A 19,870-nucleotide genomic window follows, 5' to 3' on the forward strand; every position below is an offset into this window, starting at 1 on the left:
AAATTCTAATTATTTTTGTACCTTTATTTAACTAGGCAAGTCAGTTAAGAACAAATTCTTATTTTCAATGACAGCCTAGGAAAAGTGGGTTAACTGCCTTGTTCAGGGGCAGAAGACAGATGTTTCACCTTGTCAGCTCTGGAATTCGACCTTGCAACCTTTGCTGTAGACCACACTATCTACCTAGAGAGTTTTCATCTGTATTGTTTGTAGCTGTTTACATACCACCACAGACTGAGGCTGGCACTAAGACAGCACTGAATGAGCTCTATTCTGCCATAAGAAAATAAGAAAACGCTCACCCAGAGGCGGCGCTCCTAGCAGGCGGGGACTCTAATGCAAGGAAACTTAAATCTTTTACCAAATTTCTATCAGCATGTTAAATGTGCAACCAGAGGGGGAAAAAAACACTGGACCACCTTTACTCCTCACAAAGAGACAAATACAAAGCTCTCCCTTGCCCTCCATTTGGCAAATCTGACCATAATTCTAGCCTCCTGATTACTGCTTACAAGCAAAAATTCAAGCAGGAAGCACCAGTGACTAGATCAATAAAAAGTGGTCAAATCAAGCAGATGCTAAGCTACAGGACTGTTTTGCTACCACAGACTGGAATATGTTCCGGGATTCTTCCGATGGCATTGAGGAGTACACCATCTCAGTCATTGGCTTCGTCAATAAGTCCATCGATGACGTCGTCCCCACAGTGACTGTACATACATACCCCAAACAGAAGCCATGGATCACAGGCAACATCCGCACTAAAGCTAAAGGCTAGAGCTGCCGCTTTCAAGGAACAGGACTCTTAACTCGGAAGCTTATAAGAAATCCCACTATGCCCGCCGACGAACCATCAAACAGGCAAAGCGTGAATACAGGACTAATCTCTAATCGTACTACACCGGCTCTGACGCTTGTTGGATATGGCAGGGCTTGTAAACCATTACAGACTACAAAGGGAAGTACAGCCGAGATCTGCCCAGTGACAAAAGCCTACCAAAAGAGCTAAACTACTTCTATGCTCACTTCGAGGCAAATAACACTGAAACATGCATGAGAGCACCAGCTGTTCCGGAAGACTGTGTGATCACGCTCTACGCAGTCTATGTGAGTAAGACCTTTAAACATGTCAACATTTACAAGGCCGCAGGGTCAGATGGATAACCAGCATGTGCTGACCAACTGGCAAGTGTCTTCACTGACATTTTCAACCTCTCCCTGTCCGAGTCAGTAATACCAACATGTTTTAAGCAGACCACCATAGTGCCTGTGCCCAAGAACACTAAGTTAACCTGCCTAAATGACTACAGACCCATAGCACTCACGTCTGTAGCCATGAAGTGATTTGAAGGGCTGGTCATGGCTCACATCAACACCATTAATCCCAGACACCCTATACCCACTCCAATTTGCATACCGCCCAAACAGATCCACAATCTCTATTGCACTGCACACTGCCATTTCCCACCTGGACAAAAGGAACACCTATGTGAGAATGCTATTAATTGCCTACAGCTCAGCAATCAACACCATAGCGCCCTCAAAGCTCATCAATAAGCTAAGGACCCTGGGACTAAACACCTCCCTCTGCAACTGGATCCTAGACTTCCTGACGGGCCGCCCCCAGATGGTAAGGGTAGGTAACAACACATCCGCCACGCTGATCCTCAACACAGGGGCCCCTCAGGGTTGGTGCTCAGTCCCTTCCTGTACTCTCTGTTCACTCATGACTGCACGGCCAGGCACGACTCCAAAACCATTATTAAGTTTGCATCACTTGTAAAAGCGAGAGGGGTAGCAATCCTGATAAGGAAAAACATTCCTTTTGTTTACTCATCCTCGATTTCAAATCCTAATGGTCGGTATATTATTGTGGCTGGTACACTGAATTCGAAACCAGTAACCTTGGTCAATTTATATGGACCCAACTTTGATGATCCATTATTTTTTCAAAGGGTATTTAAGGACATACCAAATATCTCGGATACAAGTGTTATTGTTGGAGGGGACTTTAACTGTACATTAGATCCTCTTTTAGATAAACAGCTATCAAGGTCACTTCAACAATTAAATGCCAGTGTCTGTCTAAATACATTGATGGCAAACCTTAACATTGTCGATATTTGGAGACTGACGCACCCAACAGACAGTGATTATTCTTTCTTTTCATCAGTTCATAAATCATATTCCAGAATTGACTTTTTTGTTGGACTCCAAACTAATTTCAGCAGCTGAGTCGGTTACCTATCACCCTATTCTAATTACGGACCACTCTCCTCAGTCCATGGTGCTGAAACTCGACAATATGTCGACAGGTCGGCGACCGTGGCGCTTAGACACATACCTGCTGAAAGATGAGGCTTTTTGTCAGTATTTGAAGGAGCAGATTGCCTTTTTCCTCTGAACTAACGACACGGGGGATGTTGACGACTCCACCCTTTGGGAATCTCTAAAGGCTGTGATTAGACGTTACATTATTTCTTATACATCAGAGAGGAAGAAACGCGCCAATACTAGGCTGAGAGAAATTGAAAGAGAGTTAGGGGAACAGGAGAACGTTTTTAGGGCGAATTCCTCGTATACAGTCCTTGAGAAGATCACAAAGTTAAAATATGAATACAATACCATCCTTTCGAAACGGGTGGGCTCTTTACTTGCTAGAATGCAACAAAGTTATTTTGAACTGGGTGACAAACCACAAATTATTAGCAAGACAGCTAAGGCATGTACAGGCATCTAGAGCTATTCACAAAAAGAAGACAAGAGTAAAATAGTAACAGATCCGCAGGATATTAATAAATGCTTTGCGCAGTTTTACTCAGAGCTATACCAATCAAAATGCGATGCTACTGATCCACAAACTATGGAACGCTTTCTCGCTGAATGTGACCTTCCTAAACTAGACAGGGGGGCAGCTGCTGCACTCGATGCAGGGATAACTTTAGAGGAAATGAACACAGCGATAGCACAATTTCCAAACAGCAAGGCCCCTGGGCCCGATGGAAATGTAATAGAATTCTATAAGAAGTACTGCGCCAGTCTATCTCCACTTATGTTGCGAATGTTTAAACAATCCAAAGAAAATGCCAAACTCCCGCAAACACTGTATGAGGCTACAATAGCACTGATCTTGAAAAAAGATAAGAGATTCCATTGAGATGTCGTGTTATCGCCCCGTGTCGTTACTCCCCATAGAAAACAAGGTGTTGACAAAGATATTGATAAACCGATTGAAAACATATATCTCCGACATCATACACCCTGACCAGACAGGTTTTATCCCGGGCCGACATACAGTGCCTTGCAAAAGTATTCAGCCCCCTTGAACTTTGCGACCTTTTGCCACATTTCAGGCTTCAAACATAAAGATATAAAACTGTATTTTTTTGTGAAGAATCAACAACAAGTGGGACACAATCATGAAGTGGAACGACATTTATTGGATATTTCAAACTTTTTTAACAAATCAAAAACTGAAAAATTGGGCGTGCAAAATTATTCAGCCCCTTTACTTTCAGTGCAGCAAACTCTCTCCAGAAGTTCAGTGAGGATCTCTGAATGATCCAATGTTGACCTAAATGACTAATGATGATAAATACAATCCACCTGTGTGTAATCAAGTCTCCGTATAAATGCACCTGCACTGTGATAGTCTCAGAGGTCCGTTAAAAGCGCAGAGAGCATCATGAAGAACAAGGAACACACCAGGCAGGGCCTGAGATACTGTTGTGAAGAAGTTTAAAGCCGGATTTGGATACAAAAAGATTTCCCAAGCTTTAAACATCCCAAGGAGCACTGTGCAAGCGATAATATTGAAATGGAAGGAGTATCAGACCACTGCAAATCTACCAAGACCTGGCCAAGGAGAAGACTGATCAGAGATGCAGCCAAGAGGCCCATGATCACTCTGGACGGAGATTTGTCTTCCAACAAGACAATGATCCAAAACATAAAGCAAAATCTACAATGGAATGGTTCAAAAATAAACATATCCAGGTGTTAGAATGGCCAAGTCAAAGTCCAGACCTGAATCCAATCGAGAATCTGTGGAAAGAACTGAAAACTGCTGTTCACAAATGCTCTCCATCCAACCTCACTGAGCTCGAGCTGTTTTGCAAGGAGGAATGGGAAAAAATGTCAGTCTCTCGATGTGCAAAACTGATAGAGACATACCCCAAGCGACTTACAGCTGTAATCGCAGCAAAAGGTGGCGCTACAAAGTATTAACTTAAGGGGGCTGAATAATTTTACACGCCCAATTTTTCAGTTTTTGATTTGTTAAAAAAGTTTGAAATATCCAATAAATGTTGTTCCACTTCATGATTGTGTCCTACTTGTTGTTGATTCTTCACAAAAAAAATACAGTTTTATATCTTTATGTTTGAAGCCTGAAATGTGGAAAAAGTTTGCAAAGTTCAAGGGGGCCGAATACTTTCGCAAGGCACTGTATATACTACAATTTGAGACGCCTTTTCAACGTAATGTATCACGATCATAAGGTTGAGGCAGTGGTAATAGCTCTTGATGCAGAGAAGGCGTTTGATCAGATTGAGTGGAAGTATACGATGTTGGTTCTGGAGCATTTCGGGCTTGGAAAGGATTTTATTAATTGGATAAGAATTATTTATGCACACCCAATGGCGTCCGTGGTAACCAATCAAGAAATGTCGCAGTCATTCCGCTTGTTCAAGGGGTGCGGACAGGGGTGCCCTATTTCGCCTGCTCTCTTCGCTATAGTACATTCAGAACCCCTTGCTACTCGCATTCGGGCATGTGCCGATATAGCTTCTGTTAAAATAAAGGACACACAGCACAAAATCTCCCTATATGCAGACGATGTTCTTTTGTTTTTGTCCAAGCCGAAAACTTCTATTCCACCCTTACTTAACTTGATAAACACATTTGGCTCCTTCTCTGGCTACAAGATAAACTGGCAAAAAAGTGAGTTGATGCCAATATCACGGCCTGTGGATATGCAATTTCTGCAATCTACCCCGTTTAGAACAGTGATTGACAAGTTCACAAGCCTTGGCATTGTAGTGACAAGAGACCTTGATCAGCTATTGAAAGCGAATTGGGACATGAAAATATATCAGCTTAAACAAAATATAGATTTTTGGAAAACTCTGCATATCTCCTTGGTTGGTCGTATAAACGCTATTAAAATAGTTATCCTACCCAGGTTTCTTTACCTCTTCCAATATCTACCCAATTTCCTACCACAAAGCTATTTTAAGAAACTGGATTCAATAGTAACTCCATTTTTATGGGATAACAAGGCAGCCAGAATTTCAAAGAAGCATTTATGAAAGTACAAGATAGAGGGGGGCTTTAGCCTTCCTCACTTTAAACTGTATTATTGGGCTGCTAATCTGAACATTGTGTCTTTCTGGAGGGAAAGTTTACCTGCGATGAGACAGAAGGATATGCCTGCATGGCTTTTGATTGAGCAGGCCTCCTGTCAACGTTCCTCACTCCCTGCACTTGTTAATAGCCCATCATATGTGAAAAAATCCACTTATGACTCTAACCCAGTCATTTGTCATACACTTAGGATCTGGAAACAGATGAGGTATTTTCTTAACATACCCACTATATACATTGACAGCCCGATTTGCCTTAATCATGCTTTCCACCCTGCATTGGATGATATGGTGTTTTCACAGTGGAGGGAGAAGGGGCTCACAACAACTGGGTAGAAGCTCTCAGGAATATAAACCACAGTTCAGTGAATGCCAGACACAACCTTGTACAGTTTAAGGTGATACACAGGTTACATTACTCAAAAGTAAAACTGCATAAAATATTCCCTGACACCTCACCACTGTGTGAGAGGTGCAAGCAGGATGAGGGGACGTTGACCCACTTATTCTGGACATGTCCTAAGTTACATGTTTACTGGGCTCTCATTTTTGATTAGCCTTTGATAGAGTTCTAGCCCCAGACCCATTGATCGCTCTGTTTGGTACAGTTGATGGGAATAACCACGAAGGGAAAGCTGTCTCTCTTTGTACTCTATTAGCCAAAAGGCTCATATTGCAATTTTGGAAATTGGAGACTGTACCTACCTTTGAAATGTAGTTACGGTATTTAGGGAATGTAATACATATGGAAAAGATTCGATACAATACTTCCAATAGAAGTCCAATGTTTTACAAAATATGGCAGCCGATTCTGGATAAATGGCCTAGTCCCGCTTCATAACTGGGTTGATGATCTGCTGCTACTCTGTGCTGTACTCCACTCAATATCTATTTTTGGCTTAACTACACTGCTTGTAATGACTATGCTGTCTTCTTATACATGTACCACCTAATAGGATTTTGTTTTATTTTCAACAGTACAATGAATGTCATTGTTAGTATTGCTGTCTTTTTTATTAGATTTTTTTATTGGAAAATAAAACATAAAAAAAAAAAAGAATAATAATTTTTAAAAAGAAAGTTTGCATCACTGCCTGGTATGGCAACTGCTCGGCCTCCGACCGCAAGGCACTACAGAGGGTAGTGCGAACGGCCCAGTACATCACTGGGGCCAAGCTTCCTGCCATCCAGGACCTCTATACCAGGCGGTGTCAGAGGAAGGCCCTAAAAATTGTCAAAGACTCCAGCCACCCTAGTCATAGACTGTTCTCTCTGCTACCGCACGACAAACGGTACCGGAGCTCCAAGTCTAGGTCCAAGAGGCTTCTATAAACAGCTTCTACCCCCAAGCCACAAGGCTCCTGAACATCTAATCAAATGGCTATGCAGACTATTTGCATTGCCCTCCCCCTCTTTTACGCCACTGCTACTCTCAGTTGTTATCATCTATGCATAGTCACTTGAATAACTCTACCTACATGTACATATTACCTCAACTAACGTGTCCCCGCACATTGACTCTGTACCGGTACCCCCTGTATATAGTCTCGCTATTGTTATTTTACTGCTGCCCTTTAATTACTTGTTACATTTATTTCTTATTCTTATCCGTATTTTTTAAAACTGCATTGTTGGTTAGGGGCTCGTCAGTAAGCATTTCACTGTAAGGTCTACTACACCTGTTGTATGTGGCGCATGTGACTAATAAAATTTGATTTGTATATAGTCGTATTCTTTCATTGTGTTACCATTTCCTATTAACATTTTAGTAAAGTTGTCTTACTTTTTAACTCTGTTTGGAAATAGCTCATAAATAAGCATTTCATAGTCTACACCTGTTGTATTCAGCGCATGTGACAAATAACATTTTATTTGATTAATCAGCTGCTTTAATAACGTGGAACAGTATCCTGGTAGTTGTAATTTCATAGGCCGAGTGACAACTGTAAGGACAATAAAATGGGGTGACCCTGCTGGGAGATTAACAGTACCCGTCGTCACCTGATATTACAATGCTGGTTCCCCCCCCGCTCTGAGCAGGAGGATGACCTCCACTCGTGGCACTGCCACCATGTATAAAGGCTTGTGTTCTGTTATAGCTTAACAGTTACCACCATACAAGACTAACCACCACCAAACAAGGGGCTATATAGCTCTATAATGACAGAGCCCCAGTAAAACACAAGGTAAGAGAGGCAGTAAAAAATGCTGGAGAGCTAAATGTCCTCCATTCTGAGGCCCATATCGCAGGTCAGGCTAACCACAACAGCAGCAGGTGTGAATAACTGGAATTATGACCCAAATCTGGTGGGCTACTGCTGGCTCTTTCTAGTTCCACCAGGTTATCAAGGATCACCTAGAGCAGACATACCTAGTCTCTTCTGAACACAATTTATTGAAATATAGTTAAGTTGGTTGACACCTTCCTTCCTAGTCTAATGTACACTAAAAAAGTACATCAGGGGGCCTCCTGAGTGGTGCAGGGGTCTAAGGAACATCACTACAGGTTCGATCCCAGGCTGTGTCACAACCGGCCGTGACCGGGGGTCCCATAGAGCGGCGCACAATTGGCCCAGCATCATCCGGGTTAGGGGAGGGTTTGGCAGGGGGCTTTACTTGGCTCATCAAGCTCTAGCGACTCTTTGTGGCGGGCCGGGCACCTGCAGGCTGACTCAGTCGTCAGTTTAACCTTGAGTGTAGGGGGCAGTATTTTGATGTTTGGATGAAAAACGTACCCAAATTAAACTGCCTATTTCTCAGGCCCAGAATCTAGAATATGCATATAATTGTCAGATTAGGATAGAAAACACTCCAAAGTTTCCAAAACTGTCAAAATATTGTCTGTGAGTATAACAGAACTGATATTGCAGGCGGAAACCTGAGGAAAATCCAACCTGGAAGTACCTAAGAGAAACAAATCTCCCTGTTCCATTGCATGCATATCCTCCATTTAAAGGGATATCAACAAGATTCCTTTCCCTATGGCTTCCACATGGTGTGAACAGCCTTTAGACATAGATTCTGGCTTTTATTTTGAGAAATGAGTGAGAAAGATCACATCGCGTCATTGGATGGCTGGGTGCCAGCAGCATTTTGCATGCGCCAACAGAGTGGAGCAGACATTTTCTTTCTCTCTCCTATTGAAGAAGCTACAGTCCGGTTGAAATATTATCGATATATTGTAAAAACAGGATTGATTATAAAAAACGTTTGACATGTTTCTATGAACTTTACAGATACTATTTGGAATTTTCGTCTGCCCCGTCGTGACCGCTCGAGCCTGTGGATTTCTGAACGTAACGCGCCAACCAAATGGAGGTATTTTGGATATAAAATAATATTTATGGAACAAAAGGAACATTTATTGTGTAACTGGGAGTGCAAACATCTGAAGATCATCAAAGGTAAGCGATTAATTTGATTTATTTTCTGACTTGTGTGACCAATCTACTTTGCTGCTAGCTGTTTGCAATGTTTTGTCTGCTGAGAGAGATGTCCTAACATAAACGCTTGGTATGCTTCCGCCGAAAAGCTTTTTTGAAATCTGACATGCCAGGTGGATTAACAACAAGCTAAGCTGTTAACAACAAGCTAAGCTCATGAAAATTAAATATTTTTAGTAATTTTATTTGAATTTGGCACTCTGCAATTCAGTGGATGTTGACGAAAATGATCCCGCTAAAGGGATGGGTGCATCAAGAAGTTAACTGTGTTTCCTCCAACACATTGGTGCAGCTGGCTTCCGGGTTAAGCAAGCGGGTGTTAAGAAGCGCGGTTTGGCAGGTCATGTTTCGGAGGACGTATGACTCGACCGTTGTCTCTCCCAAGCCAGTTGTGGAATTGCAGTGATGAGACAAGATCGTAATTGGATGGCAATTGGATATCACGAAATTGGCGAAAAGCAGGGGGTAAAATTTCAATAAAACACTTTATTTTTAATTTTTTTTAATATTCCCTCAAATGAGCAAATTTTAGGTCTTGTGAGCGGAAACATGTACGTTGTGACAACCTTTTGCAACTTCCGGGGCACGTTTACAGTAAACACTGAGGCTGTACCCTTTACAATTTTAAACAGTAGCCAGTTGGCTAAATAGCCAACCAATAGACCATAATGCAGGCCTACCAACAAAATCAATGGAGCAAATCCCACATTATTTTCACATGGAAAAAGCTTTTGATTTCTATTATATAGCTGTGGTGTTCAATGCAGGCCAACATTGCACAAATCAGTTTTTTCCCATCTACGTAACACTGCAAAAATCAGAAACTTTCTGTCCAAAAATGATGCAGAAAAATGTATCCATGCTTTTGTCACTTCTAGGTTAGACTACTGCAATGCTCTACTTTCCGGCTACCCAGATAAAGCACTAAATTTACTTCAGTTAGTGCTAAATACGGCTGCTAGAATCCTGACTAGAACCAAATAATTTGATCATATTACTCCAGTGCTAGCCTCCCTACACTGGCTTCCTGTCAAGGCAAGGGCTGATTTCAAGATTTTACTGCTAACCTACAAAGCATTACATGGGCTTGCTCCTACCCATCTCTCTGATTTGGTCCTGCCGTACATACCTACACGTACGCTACGGTCACAAGACGCAGGCCTCCTAATTGTCCCTAGAATTTCTAAGGAAACAGCTGGAGGCAGGGCTTTCTCCTATAGAGCTCCATTTTTTTGGAATGGTCTGCCTACCCATGTAAGAGACGCAAACTCGCTCTCAACCTTTAAGTCTTTACTGAAGACTCATCTCTTCAGTGGGTCATATGATTGAGTGTAGTCTGGCCCAGGAGTGGGAAGGTGAATGGAAAGGCTCTGGAGCAACGAACCGCCCTTGCTGTCTCTGCCTGGCCAGTTCCCTTCTTTCCACTGGGATTCTCTGCCTCTAACCCTATTACAGGGGCTGAGTCACTGGCTTACTGGGGCTCTTTCATACCGTCCCTAGGAGGGGTGCGTCACTTGAGTGGGTTGAGTCACTGATGTGATCTTCCTGTCTGGGTTGGCACCCCCCCATGGGTTGTGCCATGGCGGAGATCTTTGTGGGCTATACTCGGCCTTGTCTCAGGATGGTAAGTTGGTGGTTGAAGATATCCCTCTAGTGGAGTGGGGGCTGTGCTTTGGCAAAGTGGGTGGGGTTATATCCTTCCTGTTTGGCCGTCCTGGGGTGTCCTCGGATGGGGCCACAGTGTCTCCTGACCCCTCCTGTCTCAGCCTCCAGTATTTATGCTGCAGTAGTGGGGCTAGGGTCAGTTTGTTATATCTGGAGTACTTCTCCTGTCCTATTCGGTGTCCTGTGTGAATTTAAGTGTGCTCTCTCTAATTCTGTCTTTCTCTCTTTCTTTCTCTCTCTCGGAGGACCTGAGCCCTAGGACCATGCCTCAGGACTACCTGACATGATGACTCCTTGCTGTCCCCAGTCCACCTGGCCGTGCTGCTGCTCCAGTTTCAACTGTTCTGCCTTATTATTATTGGACCATGCTGGTCATTTATGTGCAACTGGGTACTGGACTTCCTGACGGGCCGCCCCCAGGTGGTGAGGGTAGGCAATAACATCTCCACCCCGCTGATCCTCAACACTGGGGCCCCACAAGGGTGCGTTCTGAGCCCTCTCCTGTACTCCCTGTTCACCCACGACTGCGTGGCCACGCACGCCTCCAACTCAATCATCAAGTTTGCAGACGACACAACAGTGGTAGGCTTGATTACCAACAACGACGAGACGGCCTACAGGGAGGAGGTGAGGGCCCTCGGAGTGTGGTGTCAGGAAAATAACCTCACACTCAACGTCAACAAAACTAAGGAGATGATTGTGGACTTCAGGAAACAGCAGAGGGAACACCCCCTATCCACATCGATGGAACAGTAGTGGAGAGGGTAGTAAGTTTTAAGTTCCTCGGCATACACATCACAGACAAACTGAATTGGTCCACTCACACAGACAGCATCGTGAAGAAGGCGCAGCAGCGCCTCTTCAACCTCAGGAGGCTGAAGAAATTCGGCTTGTGACCAAAAGCACTCACAAACTTCTACAGATGCACAATCGAGAGCATCCTGGCGGGCTGTATCACCGCCTGGTACGGCAACTGCTCCGCCCACAACCGTAAGGCTCTCCAGAGGGTAGTGAGGTCTGCACAACACATCACCGGGGGCAAACTACCTGCCCTCCAGGACACCTACACCACCCGATGTTACAGGAAGGCCATAAAGATCATCAAGGACAACAACCACCCGAGCCACTGCCTGTTCACCCCGCTATCATCCAAAAGGCGAGGTCAGTACAGGTGCATCAAAGCAGGGACCGAGAGACTGAAAAACAGCTTCTATCTCAAGGCCATCAGACTGTTAAACAGTCACCACTAACATTGAGTGGCTGCTGCCAACACACTGACACAACTCCAGCCACTTTAATAATGGGAATTGATGGGAAATGATGTAAATTATATCACTAGCCACTTTAAACAATGCTACCTAATATAATGTTACATACCCTACATGATTCATCTCATATGCATACGTATATACTGTACTCTATATCATCTACTGCATCCTTACGTAATACATGTATCACTAGCCACTTTAACTATGCCACTTTGTTTACATACTCATCTCATATGTATATACTGTACTCGATACCATCTACTGTATCTTGCCTATGCTGCTCTGTACCATCACACATTCATATATCTTTATGTACATATTCTTTATCCCCTTACACTGTGTATAAGACAGTAGTTTTGGAATTGTTAGTTAGATTACTTGTTGGTTATTACTGCATTGTCGGAACTAGAAGCACAAGCATTTCGCTACACTCGCATTAACATCTGCTAACCATGTGTATGTGACAAATAAAATTTGATTTGATTTGACATTTGAACATCTTGGCCATGTTCTGTTATAATCTCCACCCGGCACAGCCAGAAGAGGACTGGCCACCCCACATAGCCTGGTTCCTCTCTAGGTTTCTTCCTAGGTTTTGGCCTTTCTAGGGAGTTTTTCCTAGCCACCGTGCTTCTACACCTGCATTGCTTGCTGTTTGGGGTTTTAGGCTGGGTTTCTGTACAGCACTTTGAGATATCAGCTGATGTACGAAGGGCTATATAAATACATTTGATTTGATTTGCACAAGACTTTAAAAAACGGTTTTACATTATGAAGGGCCAGACATTAATTTATGATTTTTTACTTAGTCTGTAACACCATGGGCCAAAAAGGTGACTGTAAACTGCTAAGGTGTTTTATGATGCAAGAAACCACTTTGCGGCATTCCTGGAGGAGGTGCTCGGCCACACAAGTGCGCAGCTTAGAGAGCACATTGGTCAAGACCGTGACATACCTTCCACCATGAGCATGGGCTCCTTCCCTCCCCCATGGGCAAGCATCTCCCTACGGTAGCGCTCTCCCATGTCCCTGGGGGAGAGAGAGGAAAGATAAGATTACAGTCACATACATTCTCCTCCAGCAGCTCCTCTTCCCTACCCTGAGCAAAGTCTCAGCTCTCCCCTCACAGGGCTGATGATAGGAAACAGAGGTTCGACAACCACAGGTGGAACATAAACAATGTCAAAGGGAAAGGAGAGAAAGTAAGACAGAGAGAAAAAAGGCTAAAATCTCTGAGGTGAATCTCTAAACAAAGCCTCTGTGAAGTCAAAGTCAGAGCAGAACTGATTAGGGAGGACTGTGGGGCTGTATAATGTGGACGCTGGTGGCTCTAACTGGATTACTGTACCACACCTGCCAAGCTGGTGTGGATTTCATATTAATGTCATGTTCAATGTCAAGCTGAGAGACTTAACACTACTCAGGGAAGGTTGCTTGTCAGAGAGCATTTGCCTCGGTCTTCTTGGAAATGCAAACAAGTTTATACCTTGCAGTCAAATGTACTGTAACTTTCAGTGATATAACAACAGACACACTGAATACCACCCTGCATACCACTGCTGGCTTGCTTCTGAAGCTAAGCAGGGTTGGTCTTGGTCAGTCCCTGGATGGGAGACCAGATGCTGCTGGAAGTGGTGTTGGAGGACCAGTAGGAGGCACTCTTTCCTCTGGTCTAAAAAAATATCGCAATACCCTGTGTAGGGTGCTGTCTTTCATATGGGACGTTAAACGGGTGTCCTGACTCTCTGAGATAATTTAAGATCCCATGGCACTTATCGTAAGAGTAGGGGTGTTAACCCCGGTGTCCTGGCTAAATTCCCAATTTGACCATCACGGTCACCTAATAATCCCCAGTTTACAATTGGCTCATTCATCCCTTAACTATTCCCCAGGTCGTTGCTGCAAATGAGAATTTGTCAACTTACCTGGTAAAATAACAAATAAATAAAACTGTACTATCATTGAATGTAGCATAAACAATTCCCGGTGTGTGATTACACATGGCAAAAAATCTTAAGGGACACACAAAAATACATCACCAAATGGTCCTGGTATATTTTGACATGAATAAAGTCATATTTCACTGATTTATGACTGCCTCGGAGGAAGTTCATTGTATTGCTACAGTTAACTGATTTTTTCTTCCGTAGGGACCCTGCATTTAGTCACACCTATAAAAGTTAAGTATGTGCAGCAGACAACCATGTCTTGATATTGTGTGTATTTCCTGATGAAGAGTTTATGCGAGGACACGCTGAATGGCTCACAGGCTCACCTGTTTAAAGGATCCTGAACAAAACACTGTTTCCACACCATGGAGGCCACAGCGCGGGACATGAGATAGGAGTAGTACTTGGCCCCGTAGCCAATGAGGTGGCTGAATCTCAGCTGCCATGCCTGCGAAAGAAAAAAAAGCATTAACACCATACCCAATAAATAACCCAAATTAAACTGTCTTTCAACAGGTTCCACTGAATACCATGATTTCAGAAAGACCACCACTGTATGTATACTGACAAATAAACATTTTATCTCACATAAAAAAACAATAACAAAAACAGACAGATTGAATGCAATTAAAATAGCTTACGCATGGCGGCAGATAGCCTAGTGGTTAGAGAGTTGGACTAGTAACCGGAAGGTTGCAAGATCAAATCCCTGAGCTGACAAGGTAAAAATCAGCCGTTCTGCCCGAACAAGGCAGTTAACCCACTGTTCCTAGGCCATCATTGTAAATAAGAATTTGTTCTTAACTGACTTGCCTAGTTAAATAAAAGTACCATTTAAAAAAAAAATTTTTTAGAGTTTAGTTTGGAGAGAAAGGCTAATTCAGCTTTGAAGGCTTAACTGTTCCCGCTCATAAAGGTCGCTAAAGGAAAAGACGAGCAGAGACATTCTTCTGTCATCATCTACTTCCCCCGCAGGAAAATACCCAATATTATTTGGGCCATTAAAGACAGTCTATTGAAGTTTGTTCTAGTTACTGTCTGGTCACTGTTTTTTCTGCTTCAAAATTTATGCTACTGTTCAATTGGCCCATGATTAAGTCAAATATGGACTTTAACTGTATAGATTTTACTTTAAACCTTTTACTTTGCTTTGCTTTTAAAAGGAACAAAACATGGAAATTCCTAAATGGCAGAGTGCATACATTTCCTTTTCCCCTGGTTGCCTAGAGGGTCCAACTTCCTACCTGTAAAGACAACGTGCTCTATGATCAGGCCTGATTTTGGACTCCGGGGAAATTCACCTGGCAAACACTCAGTCAGTCAGAAAGCAGTAGTGAAACTAAACTAAATTATACCCTATTCTCCACGGTTGTTGTAAAACACAAATGAAAAGCTAAGTACTGTAAGTATTGTATCAGAGCATTGAGCCTGTAATGCATAAGGAACCTTATGAACCTTGCTAGAGCCACATAGATATCATCAAATGAAGTTGCCCTAACTAACATCCAAATGTGGGCCCAGACTTCAGCTCTTAGGAGAAGATCTTTCCCTGACTGTGCTCTTTACAGTACAGTCTTGGATAGGTGCGATAGCTGAGTTTAAAGGGGCTAGTATAAAGCACCTTGTGCTCGGCCTTTGAGAGGGGTGCTGCTTATTTAAACAGCGGGCAGTGTGAAAGAGTTCTCCAGGCTGGGCGGATGATTCTCTAGTGTGAAACAGGCTGAAGCCACAAAGTGTCTGCATGACGGGTCCCATCTGGGCCGTAATGACTTTAATAAGGGTAAACAGTACTCCTGACAGAGGCAGTACATTGGGGAAACCAAAATATTGGGAAACTGAGCACAAATCATGAGGAGAGAGTTCACCCTCATCTTGCTGTAGCAAGATATCCCCAACCGCACAACACCTTAGAACATGAAACGTAATTACAGGTATGACAAAGAATGGCTAAAACTTAGAGAGGGACAGTGAACACTCAAACTAATCAGTTCAGACACCAGTGCTCTGCATTATTTTTGAGCCGTCCAACTTGAGAAGGTCATAGTCCAGTCAACATCTCAGCGACAGATCCCTTTTGATCCACACAGACAAAGACCCGGAAAGTCAGAGAAGCATGTCACTCTGTTCTCCTAAGTATTAGATAAAAGGCATACTTGCAGACCAAGCTGCTAGAATTTATGCACAGGGGTAGGCCTATGCATCATCCCCACAGCACTACTCATGAGAAAAGAACATGTCTTGACTTTCTAGGACTCAGAGAAAACAGATAAAAACAAAGAATCATCAACATGGCAGATTGAATGTCATGCTTACTGCCATTTTTCAAATATTATTATTGCAGGCCCAGGGATTCCCATTTGGTCCATGTACTCAACAACAGATGATAGTCTTTCTCTCCAGTCAGAACTGATACCCCTGGTCTATAAACCATACACATGTCACAATCACCCCAGTGTTTATCATTTGGGTCTCTCTGTAACCTATTAGCCATTCAAATGTTCAGTTTAGTGTGGAAAGTTTGGCTTTACTGCTTTTTTGCGAGCGCAGGGAGAGAAGAGAATAAAACATTTTTAATTTAAAATGTTTTTTTTTTTAATATGGTCCTTTTAGCAGAAAATAAACAAATTTGTTTTCACTTGCTCCAATCCCATGACAGATCCTTTAACAACACAATTAGGAATTTTGTAAGTAGGGCTAAAAGGAGGAAAACTACTCATCCCATCATAACATGTAATTTGAGTGAAATGTTGAGTTTAGGCATGGTTTTATAGTTAAAGAAAAATGACTCAGACAGAAAGGAAAGTATATAACATTAACCACACTCCCCTGGGAAGTTCGTTAGCTGCATGGATAAAAGCGGAAGTAGGACTTTTAGCGAGGGTAAAGCAACTATGGCTTGTAAGCTCAATTAAAGAAGGTGGAATATAGTTCTGACTGAGTGCCGTCTATTCCTGATGGCCCACATAATTACAGATGCCTTATGATGACCATTCCTGTTAAATGATGGCTGTGTTTTACATTTTCTATTCCCTCCTGACTATTTTCATTAAAAGGACCACAGAAAGAAGAGTTTCAAATATTTCCCCCAGGGAGTGCTCATTCAAAGTATACCTCTGCTTTGTTATTTGAGCAGGGCCTCCAAAAAACCTTTAATCCCTTAAACGGTGCTGCGCCTGGGTAAGAGCTATAAAACCACAAAGTCAGAGAAGAATATCCAAAAAATAACTCCCTCTCTCTCTGCTGTTTTTGTTCCTCTGTTGCACGGGAGAAGGCACTGTGGTAAAGATTTGGGGATTAGGCAAAGAATGTCCCCTCAAACGTTCATTAACTGTAAAGGCTGTAATTGAGCTCTTAATCAAAGTTCTACAGACCAACTCAGTGAAGGCAAAGGGCATTTTGATACTGAGGTACCCACCGTGTTTGGTGTGTACGATAGGCCGTAGAATTTATGCTGCATGTCCTTTAAGATATCAGTCGTTGATCGGTTTTGGGGTTTTCCATGATACATTTGATCCAGAGCAGAGTAGAAAATCTGTCCACATAAAAAATAAAACATGCTGAATCATTCATGTAGTTACATGTTAAACCTTTGAAACATTCCCAAATATCCCACAGAGTTAAGTCATTTTCTGTTGCCTGAAAAAGGCTGATATCTGTTAAGTCTCTACACTACCATCAATCACTCAGTCAAAGCACTTATGTAATTTGTGTTTGAGTTTTTAAAGCAACGGTAACAATATAGGATACCTTGTTAAAAAACTACTTTAAAGATTAGCAGATAACAGTTGTCAGTGTTGGCTGCCGTGCCAGTACATTTTAAACAGTTTGAGAGCAAAATGTTTTGCCCTTGTATTGTGCATTTTCATGAGAGTTCAGTGTCAACTTAACCCATGAGTGTTAATGTATCCCATTCAAGGAAAAGCTGTGACCAATTGTGTTCATTGTTGTTGTATGTCAGGGGGATTTACCTGTAGTTGAGTGTCTGCCGCACCACACACCTTTTTGGACTCACACAGGCGAGCCACCATGCTCTGAGGCAGAGGCTGCAAAAACACAAAGACATCATTTTCTCAGCCGGACTACAGCACCATACCTCTACAGTAACCCATCTAGTAACACAAAAAAAGGGTGAGTTTGTGTACCTGTCCTGTTTGATAATGGCGGGCAAATTGGTTCACTACACGATAATCAGTGGCAAAGTACTCCATGAGAATAGAGGGGACCTCAGCAAAGTCAGTGGCACATCTGGTTCCTGAGAAGACAGAAGTAGTCTCAAGTTGCTCCATTACTGATCTGTTATGTAAGTGGATGTCTCTCGCCATGAAATTGACATTTTTAAGCATCTTGAGTTACTTGCTAAGGCGTATCCTTAGTCTTTATCTAACAAGTAAAGGAGCATGCAATCAATCCAATGATAACCAGGGTGGATTTCCTCACCAAGCCGTATCATTCTGAATTGTATTAACAGGCCTTTTCATGTCTCCACACCATGACTGAACACAGCCTCTACGCATGCCATTATAACCTGTGACCATCATTATAAGATGTCATTCACAACACCACCCACTACACAAGCAGAGGATGAAACCATTGATACCTAAATCAATCCTCCTCACTATTAGGACTATTGATTTGAGAGAGCTTTACATACAGTCATTCCCATATTATTATTCACATTAACAATACAAATACACTGCTCAAAAAAATTAAGGGAACACTAAAATAACACATCCTAGATCTGAATGAATGAAATATTCTTATTAAATACTTTTTTCTTTACATAGTTGAATGTGCTGACGACAAAAATCATGCAAAAATTATCAATGGAAATCAAATTTATCAACCCATGGAGGTCTGGATTTGGAGTGACACTCAAAATTAAAGTGGAAAACCACACTACAGGCTGATCCAACTTTGATGTAATGTCCTTAAAACAAGTCAAAATGAGAATCTCAGTAGTGTGTGTGGCCTCCACGTGCCTGTATGACCTCCCTACAATGCCTGGGCATGCTCCTGATGAGGTGGCAGATCGTCTCCTGAGGGATCTCCTCCCAGACCTGGACTGAAGCATCCGCCAACTCCTGGACAGTCTGTGGTGCAACAGGGCGTTGGTGGATGGAGCGCGACATGATGTCCCAAATGTGCTCAATTGGATTCAGGTCTGGGGAACGGGCGGGCCAGTCCATAGCATCAATGCCTTCCTCTTGCAGGAACTGCTGACACACTCCAGCCACATGAGGTCTAGCATTGTCTTGCATTAGGAGGAACCCAGGGCCAACCGCACCAGCATATGGTCTCACAAGGGGTCTGAGGATCTCATCTTGGTACCTAATGGCAGTCAGGCTACCTTGGTGTTCTCTGGCAAATGCCAAACGTCCTGCACGGTGTTGGGCTGTAAGCCCAACCCCCACCTGTGGACATCGGGCCCTCATGCCACCCTCATGGAGTCTGTTTCTGACCATTTGAGCAGACACATGCACATTTGTGGCCTGCTGGAGGTCATTTTGCAGGGCTCTGGCAGTGCTCCTCCTGCTCCTCCTTGCACAAAGGCGGAGGTAGCGGTCCTGCTGCTGGGTTGTTGCCCTCCTACGGCCTCCTCCACGTCTCCTGATGTACTGGTCTGTCTCCTGGTAGCGCCTCCATGCTCTGGACACTACGCTGACAGACACAGCAAACCTTCTTGCCATAGCTCGCATTGATGTTCCATCCTGGATGAGCTGCACTACCTGAGCCACTTGTGTGGGTTGTAGACTCCCTCTCATGCTACCACAAGAGTGAAAGCACCGCCAGCATTCAAAAGTGACCAAAACATCAGCCAGGAAGCATAGGAACTGAGAAGTGGTCTGTGGTCACCACCTGCAGAACCACTCCTTTATTGGGGGTCTTGCTAATTGCCTATAATTTCCACCTGTTGTCTTTTCCATTTGCACAACAGCATGTGAAATGTATTGTCAATCAGTGTTGCTTCCTAAGTGGACAGTTTGATTTCACAGAAGTGTGATTGACTTGGAGTTACATTGTGTTGTTTAAGTGTTCCCTTTATTTTTTTGAGCAGTGTACATAGGGACAATACAACGGTAACAGAGTGATGCTAAGTATCCGATTTTTCACTTTAAAATGTATGTCAAACAAAAACCAATGATTGCAAAGTTAAACAAAACATACAACTCTATGGACAAGGA

General features: G+C 43.0%; 1 protein-coding gene across 4 annotated transcripts in view; it reads right to left on the reverse strand.

The window, feature by feature from the left end:
- Window positions 1-19,870, reverse strand: part of LOC115136678 (mitochondrial intermediate peptidase-like) — a 58,185-nt gene that overhangs the window by 27,759 nt on the left and 10,556 nt on the right. For all 4 annotated transcript variants that reach the window (XR_010465038.1, XR_010465037.1, XM_029672316.2 and 1 more), the window contains exons 14-18: window positions 17,831-17,940; window positions 17,657-17,731; window positions 17,104-17,220; window positions 14,015-14,136; window positions 12,695-12,768 (exon numbers count right to left, since the gene is read on the reverse strand). Coding sequence is in view for 2 of the 4 variants with exons in the window: in XM_029672316.2 (XP_029528176.1) it covers window positions 12,695-12,768; window positions 14,015-14,136; window positions 17,104-17,220; window positions 17,657-17,731; window positions 17,831-17,940 (498 nt within the window). In the remaining 2 variants the exon portion in view is untranslated. The remainder of the gene's footprint in view (window positions 1-12,694; window positions 12,769-14,014; window positions 14,137-17,103; window positions 17,221-17,656; window positions 17,732-17,830; window positions 17,941-19,870) is intronic.

This window comes from Oncorhynchus nerka, linkage group LG11 (assembly GCF_034236695.1).
Source record: "Oncorhynchus nerka isolate Pitt River linkage group LG11, Oner_Uvic_2.0, whole genome shotgun sequence".
Lineage (NCBI taxonomy): Eukaryota > Metazoa > Chordata > Actinopteri > Salmoniformes > Salmonidae > Oncorhynchus > Oncorhynchus nerka.